A 12,746-nucleotide genomic window follows, 5' to 3' on the forward strand; every position below is an offset into this window, starting at 1 on the left:
TCAATATAACTTGGCACACAAGTAGACTATAATAAGATACATAATTCTGTGTATCGGTTTTTGATTTCAATGAATGATGTTGCCATGGTTACTAAAAATAGAAATTTCTGTGAAATACTTTCAAAATGCTACTTCTCTTACAGTTTTGGTCTGATTTCAGTATAACTTGGCAAACAAGTAGACTACACTAAGATACATAATTCTTTATATTGATTTTCTGATTTCGATGAATGTTGTTGCCATGGTTACTAAATATAGAAATTTCCTTGAAATACCTTCAAAATGCTACTCCTCCTACAGTTTTGATCTGATTTCAATATAACTTGGCACACAAGTAGACTATACTAAGATGCATAATTCTATAAATCGGTTTTTGATTTCAATGAACGATGTTGCCATGGTTACTAAAAATAGAAATTTCTGTGAAATACTTTCAAAAATGCTACTCCTCCTACAGTTTTTATCTGATTTCAATATAACTTGGCACACAAGTAGACTATAATAAGATACATGATTCTGTGTATCGGTTTTTGATTTCAATGAACGGTGTTGCCATGGTTACTAAAAATAGAAATTTCTGTGAAATACTTTCAAAATGCTACTCCTCTTACAGTTTTGGTCTGATTTCAGTATAACTTGGCAAACAAGTAGACTACACTAAGATACATAATTCTTTATATTGATTTTCTGATTTAGATGAACATTGTTGCCATGGTTACTAAAAATAGAAATTTCCTTGAAATACCTTCAAAATGCTACCCCTACAGTTTTGGTCTGATTTTAGTATTCTTTAGCACACAAGTAAACTACACGAAGATACATAATTCTCTGTACCAGTTTCAAATTTCGATGAACAGTGTTGCCATGGTTACTAAAAATAAAATTTTTCTTGAAATACTTTCAAAATGCTACTCCTCATACAGTTTTTGTCTGATTTCAGTATAATGTGGCATACAAGTAGACTACAGAGATACCTAATTGGTGTTATTGTTTTTTGATTTTTGTTGAATGATGTTGCCATGGTTACTTAAATCAAAATTTCTGTAAAATTGTTTTAAAAGGCTACTCCTCCTACAGTTTTTGTCTGATATGATAATAAATCTTGCCACAAAAGAGACTAAACCAAGGATCATTATTCTATTTATTGCTGTTACAAAGTTTCAAGTCCAAGTGCTACTTTTATCTTCCTTTATAAATACAACCAGTAGAGCTACAGTCTCGTCAGAGACTTCTGGTTTTTATTTTGTTGAATGATGCTGCCATGGCTACTAAAATAGAAATTTCTGTAAAATTCTTTTAAAAGGCTACTTCTCCTACAGTTTTAGTCTGATAGCATAGATCTTAATGATACAAAAATCTCCATAAAACAAAAAGAGACTTCACCAAGGATCATTATTTTATGTATTGCTGTTACAAAGTTTCAAGTCCAAGTGCTACTTTTATCTTCTATTTTTATAAGTACAAACCAGTAGAGCTACAGTCTCGTCAGAGACTTCTAGTTTAGTTTAATTATCATGCACAGATCTAGAGGGGGATCTGGACCCCCTGGTATTTGCAGTTATTAAAAGTATATACTGAAGCAAATAAAAAATGACTTTGGACCCCCCCCCCCCCCCCCCCCCAAAAAAGTGGACCTACCACCACCAAAATAGGTTTTTTCCACGTTTGGGAAATGGATTTTACATGAATTTGTTGTCGGATGATAGGTCTGTAGAGACAACTATAAAAGGTTGGGAGGTGGGTAAAATATACAGGTTGGTTATAGAATATGTCTAGAATAAGGGAATGTAGGGTTATTGATTGGCCAATGCTGGAAAGTGGAGAAATACATCCCCAAAGTGCACAGAAAATCTTGCGCCGTAAATTGCACCATATTTGCATTACGGGATCTGTAGCGTTATAGTTAAAGACTAAAATTTAAAAAACCATAATGCTACAGTTCTGTAGCTACATTATAAAAAAAAAAATAACTTTGGATTGAACTCATGATCCCAGGAGCTAGTTCACAGGGAACCAAGACAGGAATAATAAGCTAGAATCTGTCAAATATGAAAATGTGTTAAGTTGTGTATGTTCAGATTTGTTGAAATCATGGTCCTTTGGGATCAAATATTTTAAAAATGAACTCTCAGAAATGTTTTTGTTGATAATTGAGTGACTGCTAGGCCTGTAGTGATCTCTCTAGGGAAAAAGTTTGTGCATGATTCTAGAGTGACAGCAAAGGCCCATGGGCTATCGTTTGTGTTTGTTTTTGCCTTGTTTCTCTGAACCTTGTCATCTTATATTCATTGAGATTGAAATCAATTTTTCAGGTTTTGTTGAATTCAGCTTCTAGGAAACAAAACAAAAAGAGACAGATTTTGATGCAAGAAGAGAATGGAAATGAGAGCAGTGACAAGTCTCGGAGTGATTTTGATACATGTAGTGTCCTCAGCATGACTAAATGTATCAAACTTTCAGGAAATCTCCTTTCAGGTATACATGTATTAACTTTCTTGAATTAATGTTTATTAATGATTGCATACTTTTAAAACTACATGTACTACCCGTAACTCAATTCAATGAATTTTAATGTCATCTGAGTCAAAAGTGACCTTTTTTTGATTTTTCCACATTTTTTCGCTGCCTTTCTAAAATGACTGAACCTAAATTTGGTTTATTGCATTTGAGTAAAGGGGAACAGAATTATAAATTCATGGTTCCTGTCCCAATAACCTTCGATTGAGTTGATCATATACTGTAAACCTACTTTTTTCCACAGAGTCAAAATTCCATGGAATCACAATTTCTGTTCATTTTGTGGATAGGAAATAACATGGATATCTTAGATTGGCTCTATATGCCTTAAGTGTACTTTTAAAAGTATGCTGGGACAAATTTCCGTGGAAAATTTGTTGCAGTGTACATATAGCATTAATTGATACCACGCTGAAAAAAGAACTTCTACAGTATTAAGGATGCATTAGAGCTTTAAAAAAAAAATTACAGAGTTTTTTCATTTTTATGAAAATTTTATTAGGCAAAATGCTTGCATGGTTATTAGGGCCCTGCAAGGATTTACGGGTGCCCTATAGTAATCACTCTGTCTGTCTGTCTGTCATTCTTCCATCTACAAATTTTCTGGGTTTTTTTAACAACTTTTTTTAGGGTTGACCAATTAAGTTCAAATTTGGTATGTTGGTTGAAGAGGCAGTAAGACGTATTTTGATGCTAAGTTTGGTTCTCTTTGTCACCCAGTTTGGAGTTGGGGTGATGGGGTAGATTCCTCAACTTTATATAAGAGTTAATGGGCAAAGAGAGATAACTGCTGAGAATGTTCCTATTGTAAACTATGAAAGGCTGCAATGAGTCTCTTGGGATTAATTAACTTTCCTCTTGAAGAAAATCCAAAGCATTAATCTTTATCTGCTACATTGAGATTAATTAACACCTCTGTCTGCAAATGAAGTTTGTTTTGAAGTTAAGGTCAATTCTGAATGATGTTTACATTCTCTGAAATGTGGATTTAAATAATGTTCATACTTTATTTTGGTAAAATACACAATGAGTTATGATTTTATTGAATTCTAAAAACAAGATTTACATGTAGATAAAGATATCGTTATTATTGTGATTTTCTTTTTTTTTCTTTTTTCTGCCTTATGTAAATTCAAGAATACTATTTATTTTGACAGGTATTCAGATAATAACCTCATTCTATCATTGCTGAAAAAGTTCTTACTGTAAACTTAGAAGAAGAAAAGGTTGAGAGAGCAGTATAATTAATCCCCTGGGATTGATTATCTTGCTGGTTTGCAGAAAATTTTAGAAGGTTATCTTTCTGTCACTTTAAGATTAATTTACACCTTTGTCTGCAACTGATATTTGTTTTGAAGTTAAGGTCAAGCCTGGGTGATATTTGCATTCACTGAAGGCTGGCATTTTAGAAAACACATGCTTCATTCTTCTTTAAATATACATTTAATTTAGTTATTATAGATATGATGTTTTTTACTGCCTTATGAAAATACAAGGGTACTATTTACAGGTTGTTGGATATTTAGCAGTTTCTATTGCTTATTCTTTATATATTTTTAAATTTTTGGAATTAAGTAAAAATTCTCATCCCCTAATCTGCACCCTTATATTTCTACCCATTGGCGGGGCCCTTGCTGACTGGTCAGATTTCTAGTATTACAGTATAAATCCACTTCTTATATTATAAAATGTCTGAATCCTGGATGTTGGGTTTATGTTCAAAAGGTGAAGCTAGTTGGTCTTATATTTAAAGTGCATTGCATCTTTGAAATCTTAACTCATGAATATGCAGTCTATTTGTGTTATTATTATAAATGAGTAATTAGCACTCCTCCATAAGTATGATGAACTACTAAAAATCAATAAAGCAAACTATGGTAATAACACCCAATATACCTGTAAAAATACTCTAATAAAAATCTGTATGTAATAACAGTCACTTTTTAACAATCCCCCCCTCCCCCCCAAAAAAAAATCGGTAAAGAAATCTATAGTGTTGACATTAACATAGAGTCTACCTCTGGATTAAAATTATCCAGATGAATAACTTTAAAGTTTGAAGTAATTTCCCAAAAACTTAAGCATGTTTGGCATTTTACAAAGTGATTGCCTTCCAAACAACAGCTTGGCTCAGAGCTTAACTTATCATGCTTATATTTTCTTAACAATTTACACAAAGTTAAGTTTTATTGTCTTAAACTGATTCGGATTCCACCCAAAAAATACAAGCCAAATTATTGAGTCCCTTTTGTATGAATAGCATTTAGCAGTAAAAAATATTTCAGATGAGAGATGCAAATTTAGGGACTGTTAAGTCAAAATTGTGTTCCCAAAAATATTGTCATGAAGGTGAAGAAATCTGATTATTGGCTTGTTAATTACCGTCACACCACTGTTTTATGTTTTAAAGCACAAGCAGAAAATCATCATAATTAAGCTATGCCTAAATTAAACATTTAACAAATTTTACGTCCCTTGAGCAAGTGTTCAGGGTCAAGGATAGAATGATCTGTTTAATTTTTTTTCCCTTTTTAAAATATAAGAAAGCACTATTTATGCATGTATATTTTAAGTTAGATAACAATTCAACCACCCTACAAATACAATTAAGAGTCTATAGTATTGACTGCCCATTAAATGTTTATACTAGATACAAATGTTGATTAAAAACTATAGGGGTTTGTCACAGCAATGATCCAAGATCATTTGGACTAGGCTAGTTATTGGAAGGAAAATTTGTAACAGAGAAATGTGGGCATTTGTATATGACACTCATGTCTTGGAGAATATTCAATTACTTGTGATATTCAGGTGACCATCAAGGCCCACGGGCCTCCTGTTTGATGTGCTTTAACTCTCTTTTTAATGTTGTATATCTTAGCTGAAAATAAATTGAAATTGATATTTGAATTTTATTATGACACTCATGTCTTGGAGAATATTCAATTACTTGTGATATTCAGGTGACCATCAAGGCCCACGGGCCTCCTGTTTGATGTGCTTTAACTCTCTTTTTAATGTTGTATATCTTAGCTGAAAATAAATTGAAATTGATATTTGAATTTTATTACAGATTCTAAATCCAGCAACAGTGAGGTCAGTGAAGGGTTAGGACATGGATTGGAGGGAGTCCCAGAGAATCGGGCAGCTTCCCTGTCATGTGACCCTCCACTGTCGTTTGGAATGCTAACAAACTTCCAGGCTGACCATTTATTTGTGAATAAGCATAATACGTCTTATGAAGCAAATCTAAGAGCAGCTTCACCAGAATTGAGCTACAGTGATATTGTCCACAATCTGTCTGTAACCTCTCCAAATTTTAGAATTTCAAATAATGTTCATCATACAGACCTACATATAAATACCCTTGACACCCAGGGGTTTCCAAGTCCCTTAGCAACTCCATCTGCTATGATCACAACACCCACAATATCAGAGGATTCACAAAATGTAAGTGTAAAAATATGCTGTGAAGTGTTGTTTAATCCATTTGATGTCTGTAACTACCAAATGAATGAAAGCAGGACTGATAATAAATGTAAAATTACAGTATTCCAGATGGAAGACTCAGGTTTTACAAATCAGTAGTAAATGGTGAATAGAAGTATGAAAAATTTTGTTGAAAAATCATTTTGTTAAAAAAATACCAGGAAAACAACAGTGTTTTAAAATTTTGATGAAAAATCATTTTAAAAAAAAAAAGAAGAAAACATTTACAAATTCTTTTAATTGATATTAAATGATAAAATTTGCACTTTCAAGAAATCAATTTAAAAGGTTTTTAATGAATACTTGAGGAATTCTTTTTATATTTCTGCTGTCAATAATTTCCAGACATCCCAGTCCAGTAATAATTCTCCTACCAGCGGTTTTCCCTACCTAAGGCTGTACCCGAGGGATAAAGAGGACTCACCCCCTAGGGTGCAGTTCCACCAGTGTAGATGGATGCACTGTGACAGCAAGTTCCTCAAAATGGATGACCTTGTCAACCATGTCAATGACCAACATGTCAAGGTTGAGAGACCTGATATTGACTATCAGTGTAAATGGGAAGGTTGTCCTAGAAGAGGAAAAGGATTCAACGCTAGGTAGGGTCCTGATAAACTTATAGATCTATTGCTGAAATAATATACATTGTCATATTTTATTGTTTCATTGATTTTTGCCTCAACTTAGTAAATGGCTCAAGTGAGCTTTTCTGATCAGTTTTGACAGGTGTCAGATATCATCTAGAAACTTATTTCTGATTTAAATCCACTGGACTGCTTTCATAAACTTTGAAACAATGATTCCTTAAATAAATGGAAATCAGATTTTGTTCATACAAAAGGCTATTCTGCTTGTAGGAGGCAGAGAATAAATTCTGAAAGTATATTGGATCTTTTAGTAATACTTTTTTCTAGAACAACTGGACCACAAAATGTATGTGATAGCTTACTGAATAATGTACTACATGTAATACTAAATTTGTTGAAAGCATGGCTCCTGAGATTAAAGAGGGAGTGATGACTTTAAAATAGATATATGTAGAAATTCCTTTAACATTTTTTCTTAAGAACAAGAAGAATTTGTTAAATAGATACAATACATGTAATATATATGCATCTTCATGTGATGTTGAATTCATTCTTGATTAAATTATGATCAACAGGAGTCATACTATGGGTGCAAGTTTTATAAAGAAGTTTAGTTGAAAATACATTTTAAAAGACAAAAAATAATAAAAGGTACTGCCTTTAGAAATTTAAGATGCCTGAGATTGTCATTTGTATAAAGCATATTTAGCTCTTGTTAGGTGTACGTGTAAATTCAATGTAAAGTGAACTTATGTATGTTATTTCCAGGTACAAGATGCTTATCCATATAAGGACCCACACCAATGAAAAGCCTCATAGTTGTGCTTTGTGTGGAAAATGTTTTTCTCGCTTAGAGAATCTCAAGATTCACAACAGATCACACACTGGTAAGTTATTAATAACAGATCACATTCTGGTAAGTCTTTAATAACAGATCACACACTGATGATATTAATAACAGATCACACACTGGTAAGTCATTAATAACAGATCACACACTGATGTCATTAATAACAGATCACACACTGGTGAGTCATTAATAACAGATCACACACTGGTAAGTCATTAATAACAGATCACACACTGGTAAGTCATTAATAACAGATCACACACTGGTAAGTCATTAATAATAATCTTGTACAGATGTTTAACATAAAAACTTGATCTTGGAGAACTTTGATATATTTAGGAATTTGTGGTATTGAGGAATAGTTTTATTAGCTCACCTGAGCTGAAAGCTCAAGTGAACTTTTCTGATCACCTGTTGTCCGTCGTCCGTCCGTCTGTAAACTTTTCACATTTTCAACTTCTTCTCAAGAACCACTGGGCCAATTTTAAACAAACTTGGTACAAAGTATCCTTGAGTGAAGGGGAGTTTAAATTGTTAAAATAAAGGGCCAAGTCCCCTTACAAGGGGAGATAATCAAGAAAAGACAAAAATAGGGTGGGGTCATTAAAAAATCTCCTCAAGAACCACTGGGCCAGAAAAGCTGAAACTTGAGTGGGAGCATCCTCAAGTAGTGTAGATTCTAAATTGTTAAAATCATGATCCCGGGGGGTAGGACGGGGCCACAATAGGGAATCCAAGTTTTACATTGAAATATATAGGAAAAATCTTTAAAAATCTTCTCCTCAAGAACCACTGGGCCAGAAAAGCTGAAACTTGAGTGGGAGCATCCTCAAGTAGTGTAGATTCTAAATTGTTAAAATCATGATCCCGGGGGGTAGGACGGGGCCACAATAGGGAATCCAAGTTTTACATTGAAATATATAGGAAAAATCTTTAAAAATCTTCTCCCCAAGAACCACTGGGCCAGAAAAGCTGAAACCTATATGGAAGCATCCTGGGGTAGTGTAGATTCTAAATTGTTCAAATCAGGACCCCCGGGGGTAGGGAGGGGCCACACTAGGGAACCCAAGTTTTACATTAAAATATATACGAAAAATCTTTAAAAATCTTCTTCTCAAGAACCACTGGATGGAAAAGCTGAAACTTATGTGGAAGCATCATGGGGTAGTGAAGATTTTAAATTGTTCAAACCATGACCCCCGGGGGGAGGGCAGGGCCACAATAGGTATTACATGGGGGGAAATCTGGTAAAGAACAGCACGGCCAAAGTTACTCAGGTGAGCGATGTGGCCCATCGGCCTCTTGTTTCCCTTGCTATTTTATTGATAAATCTGGAAAGAAAAATTAGGGTACAAGACAACTTTTTTATGAAATTCTGGGTTAAATGTATAGAGTAACTGTTTCCCAGTATGAATTTTTTTGCAAAATTTGTTAAAATAGTTTGTGATACTGAAGTAGCACCAATTGACTGTGACTGAGTTATAAAATAAAAATAATATAATAATGATAATAAAAAGTTTTAAATCACATCCTGAATGATATTTTTTTTTTTATTTTTTGAAGGAGAGAAGCCTTACATCTGTCCTTTTGAAGGATGCAACAAAGCCTACTCAAACTCAAGTGACCGATTCAAGCATGTTCGAACTCACCAAGAGGAAAAACCGTACATCTGCAAAATGCCAGGCTGCAACAAACGTTATACCGATCCAAGCTCTCTACGCAAACATGTCCGCACCCATGGACATTACTTCAATGGTGAAAATGATAACAAGAGTTCCAAATCAAAATCTCCCGATCAGCGGAGGTCTCCTCCACAAAATTTGTCTCCGCCCATTCCCTCCAATCCGTCACCCACCTGCGTTAATCAGAAATTGTACAGCATTCCTACGAGCTGCATTCTTCAACAAAGTGTGCCTGCTCATTATATGTCTCCTCATGGAATATTTCCCTCCAATCCGATGTTGTCGTCTGCTGTCTTAACAGGTGGATTACAGTCAATGTCAATTCCACCAGCTGACAGCTTGGTGACTGTGTCTCCAAGTTCTCCCATCAAACTGGACATTGAAAGTGATAAACTGTCTCTGGAAACCAAATGCCAAGATGGACCTCTGGACTTGACAACCAGCAGCCCCTCTACGGGATCCGATGTGGATGTTGGAGACAGAGAAGTTCCACACTTTCATCAGAATGGAAACTCATCCGTGCATAGTGCCTTGTTTGAGGATGAGTGACCAGCAATGTTATTTTTTTTCTTTTGTCTCATAGCTCTGGGGTATTTTAAAAAAGGAAAGAAAAACGTATTGGGAAACTTCTGCCTTGCAAATCAATGTATTTTACTTGTATATTTTTTCTTTATTTATGACATAAAGGCAGTTGTTTTCATTTATTTATTTTCTCCGTCCATGTTTTTATGAACACTAGAATTATGTGTGATTTTTTTTTATTTAAATGTATTTTAATAATTTGTAATAATGAAATACAACTGTGACTTTCTTGTCACAAGCAACGAAGATTTCTACCTAACAGTATTATTGCAATAATCATGTCTTATTGTTAATTAAGGTAGCTAGCCTGACAGTTTGGATTTGGATATATACTTATCATTCCTGCACGCACACAAAAATGTCAGTTTAATAATCATCACAGCATTGTGTATCTGGAGCCATTTAGGTCGATATATCTTTGTATCATACTTTTTTTGTTGTTTTCCTATCTGTTTGGTATTGATTTTGTGCATAATTCTACATTGTATTGTTTTCAAGCTTAATGCATTTAGTTGTTTACCAAAAGAAAATAATTTAAATATCTTTGAAATGTATACAAAAAATTTAAAATTGGAGTACATCACATAATCTTAAGTCCAGACATGATTCTCCCAAGTTGATGCCATGCTTTATGTAATAGAACTTACATCTAATTTGATAAAACTAATGGAAATTAACAGAACTGTCAGTAATGATAAAAGATGCATGAGTATATAGTTAAGTTAAATTGGAACAATTTTTTTATTGAGCTTCTTTTCTCCTCGGTGTTAGAGTTTATGGAGAAATACCTTCAGTTTGTGACATCATAGAGAAAAAATAAGTCTGACATTAATCCCATTCCTTGCATATTTTCTTCATTGTCTTGTTTGAGACAGTGTGTAAGTGTACAGTTTGTCAATGAGCATTTCTAAAAAGAATTTCCTTATTAATAGGAGTTGAGCCATTTCTGCATATAGACCTTGGTTTTATGTGTAGATTTTGAGACATCAATTTTGATATGACAAGTGTACTGATCAAAAGTCAGTATACTAATTAATTCACTCATACATTCTCCTGAGTTGCTCTATTTATTCCTATTATTTTATTTTAATAATTGATTATTTATTAAATGCCATAAAGTTTATTTCATTAAAGTTCATTGACCCTGTGATAAGGGAAATAACTCTTACTATGATTAAGGCTACATTCCCAGTAGATAAAGAGACATATTTTGTTATATACTGAATTTACAGTAAAGCATGGATATAGTGAACCCTTAAGATTGACTAGAGTTACATGTTATATTGAATTTGGTTATCAGTATACAGTGGATATGTTGATCTTTTAAACACATGATGACTGTGATATAAACAGGTACTTGCTAGAAGCAGGGTCACTATAAACATGTTTTACTGTACTAAATGTTCCTGTTTGCATTTAAAATGAACAGGTGTTCATTATTCATTTACTTATATTTTAATGAAAAGTGCTACACCAGAGTGCTAAAAACTTACTGTAATCATATACTGTCTGGTATAGACTTGAAATATTTCACAACTAAGATTAGCAGCACATATGGAAATCTTTTTCTTGAATTTAAATTGAAGCTATACCTCAAAAGCTTAGCATAATATAATGATAAAGTATGAGGGAAATCAACTAAGGTGTTTTATTTATTGAGATTAAGGGATAGATAAATGACAGAATGATCATTCTACTATTAAACAAGATCAAATAGAATTAAAATGTGTAAGTTATTAATGATAAATTATATGTGAAGATTCTCCCAAAATAATAATTGTACTATAATTAATAGGGACTTTCAATAAATTTGAATGATGTATAAAATACTTTTTAATGTGTAAATTGACAAAAGAACTTTTAAAGTTTCAAATTGTGAAGGAAACATTTAATTTCTCTTCCATCTCTTCAATTTATTGTTAGCTTACCTGACCAAAGGCTCATGTGAGGTTTTTCTGATCAGATTTTTCTGTTGTCGTCATTGTCTTTGCAAACTTTTCAACTTCTTCTCCAGAACCACTGAGCCAATTTCAACCAAATTTGCCACAAGCATCCTTGGGTGAAGGGGATCCAAGTTTGTTCAAGTGAAAGGCCATGTCCTCTTTCAAGTGGAGAGAATTAAGAATTAGTGATAATTTAATAGCATCTTTCAAATTTCTTCTTCTCAAGAACCAATGGGCCAGAAAAATTGAAACTTAGTGAAAGCTTCATTACAGGTGTAGATTCAAGTTTGTTCAGATCATGACCTTCTGGGGGTAGGGTAGGGCCACAATAGGTGATCAAAATTGTCCATGGGAATATATAGGAAAAAATCTTAATCTTTTCAAGAACAACTGAGCTAGAAAAGATGAAACTTATTGAAAGCTTCATTACATAATGTAGATTCAAGTTTGTTCAAATCATGTCCCCTGGGGTAGGATGGGGCCACAAGGGTATGATCCAAGTTTTATACAAGGATTACATAAGGAAAAATCTTTAAAAATCTTCATGATTAGTCATATTGATATGGAAGCATCCTCAATTACCTAGTGTGGTCTCTTGTTTGTGCAAATAATGATCCCTGGGCATAGGGTGGGGCCACAATAGGTGATTAAAAGTTTTTTAGGAATATAGAAGAAAAAAGTCTTGAAATTTTTTTCTCAAGAACAGCAAAGCCATGATTAGTCATATTGATATGGAAGCATCCTTAGGTAGTGTAGGCTTAAGTTTTCTCCAATTTATGACCCCAAGGGGTCACAATAGACAATCAAAATTTTACACAGGAATTAACGGGAAAAAAAATCTTTAAAAATATTCTTTTCAAGAACAGGAAAGGCATAATTAGTCATTTTGATATGAAAACATCCTCAGGTAGTGTAGAATCAAGTTGTTCTAATCATGACCCCAAGGAATAAAATGGGGTCACACTAGGAAATCAGACTTTTTAAATAGGAATACCGGGGTATCTAGGAAAACTGATGTAGAACAAATAGCAAGGCCATTAGTGATTCAGCTGAGCATTGTGGCCCGTGGGCCTCTTGTTTGATGTTGGGGTACATG

General features: G+C 33.5%; 1 protein-coding gene across 1 annotated transcript in view; it reads left to right on the top strand.

The window, feature by feature from the left end:
- The window catches only part of LOC133172963 (zinc finger protein GLI1-like), a 50,342-nt gene extending 38,791 nt beyond the window's left edge, over positions 1-11,551 (top strand). The window contains exons 5-9 of the mRNA XM_061307827.1: positions 2,313-2,475; positions 5,591-5,967; positions 6,352-6,605; positions 7,362-7,480; positions 9,007-11,551. Of these exons, the coding sequence (XP_061163811.1) occupies positions 2,313-2,475; positions 5,591-5,967; positions 6,352-6,605; positions 7,362-7,480; positions 9,007-9,674 (1,581 nt within the window). The 3' untranslated portion in view covers positions 9,675-11,551. The remainder of the gene's footprint in view (positions 1-2,312; positions 2,476-5,590; positions 5,968-6,351; positions 6,606-7,361; positions 7,481-9,006) is intronic.
- Positions 11,552-12,746: the final 1,195 nt, after the last annotated feature.

Source organism: Saccostrea echinata, unplaced genomic scaffold (assembly GCF_033153115.1).
Source record: "Saccostrea echinata isolate AGI-Se365-2 ecotype Australia unplaced genomic scaffold, CSIRO_AGI_Sech_v1 ptg000056l, whole genome shotgun sequence".
Taxonomy (NCBI): Eukaryota; Metazoa; Mollusca; class Bivalvia; order Ostreida; family Ostreidae; genus Saccostrea; species Saccostrea echinata.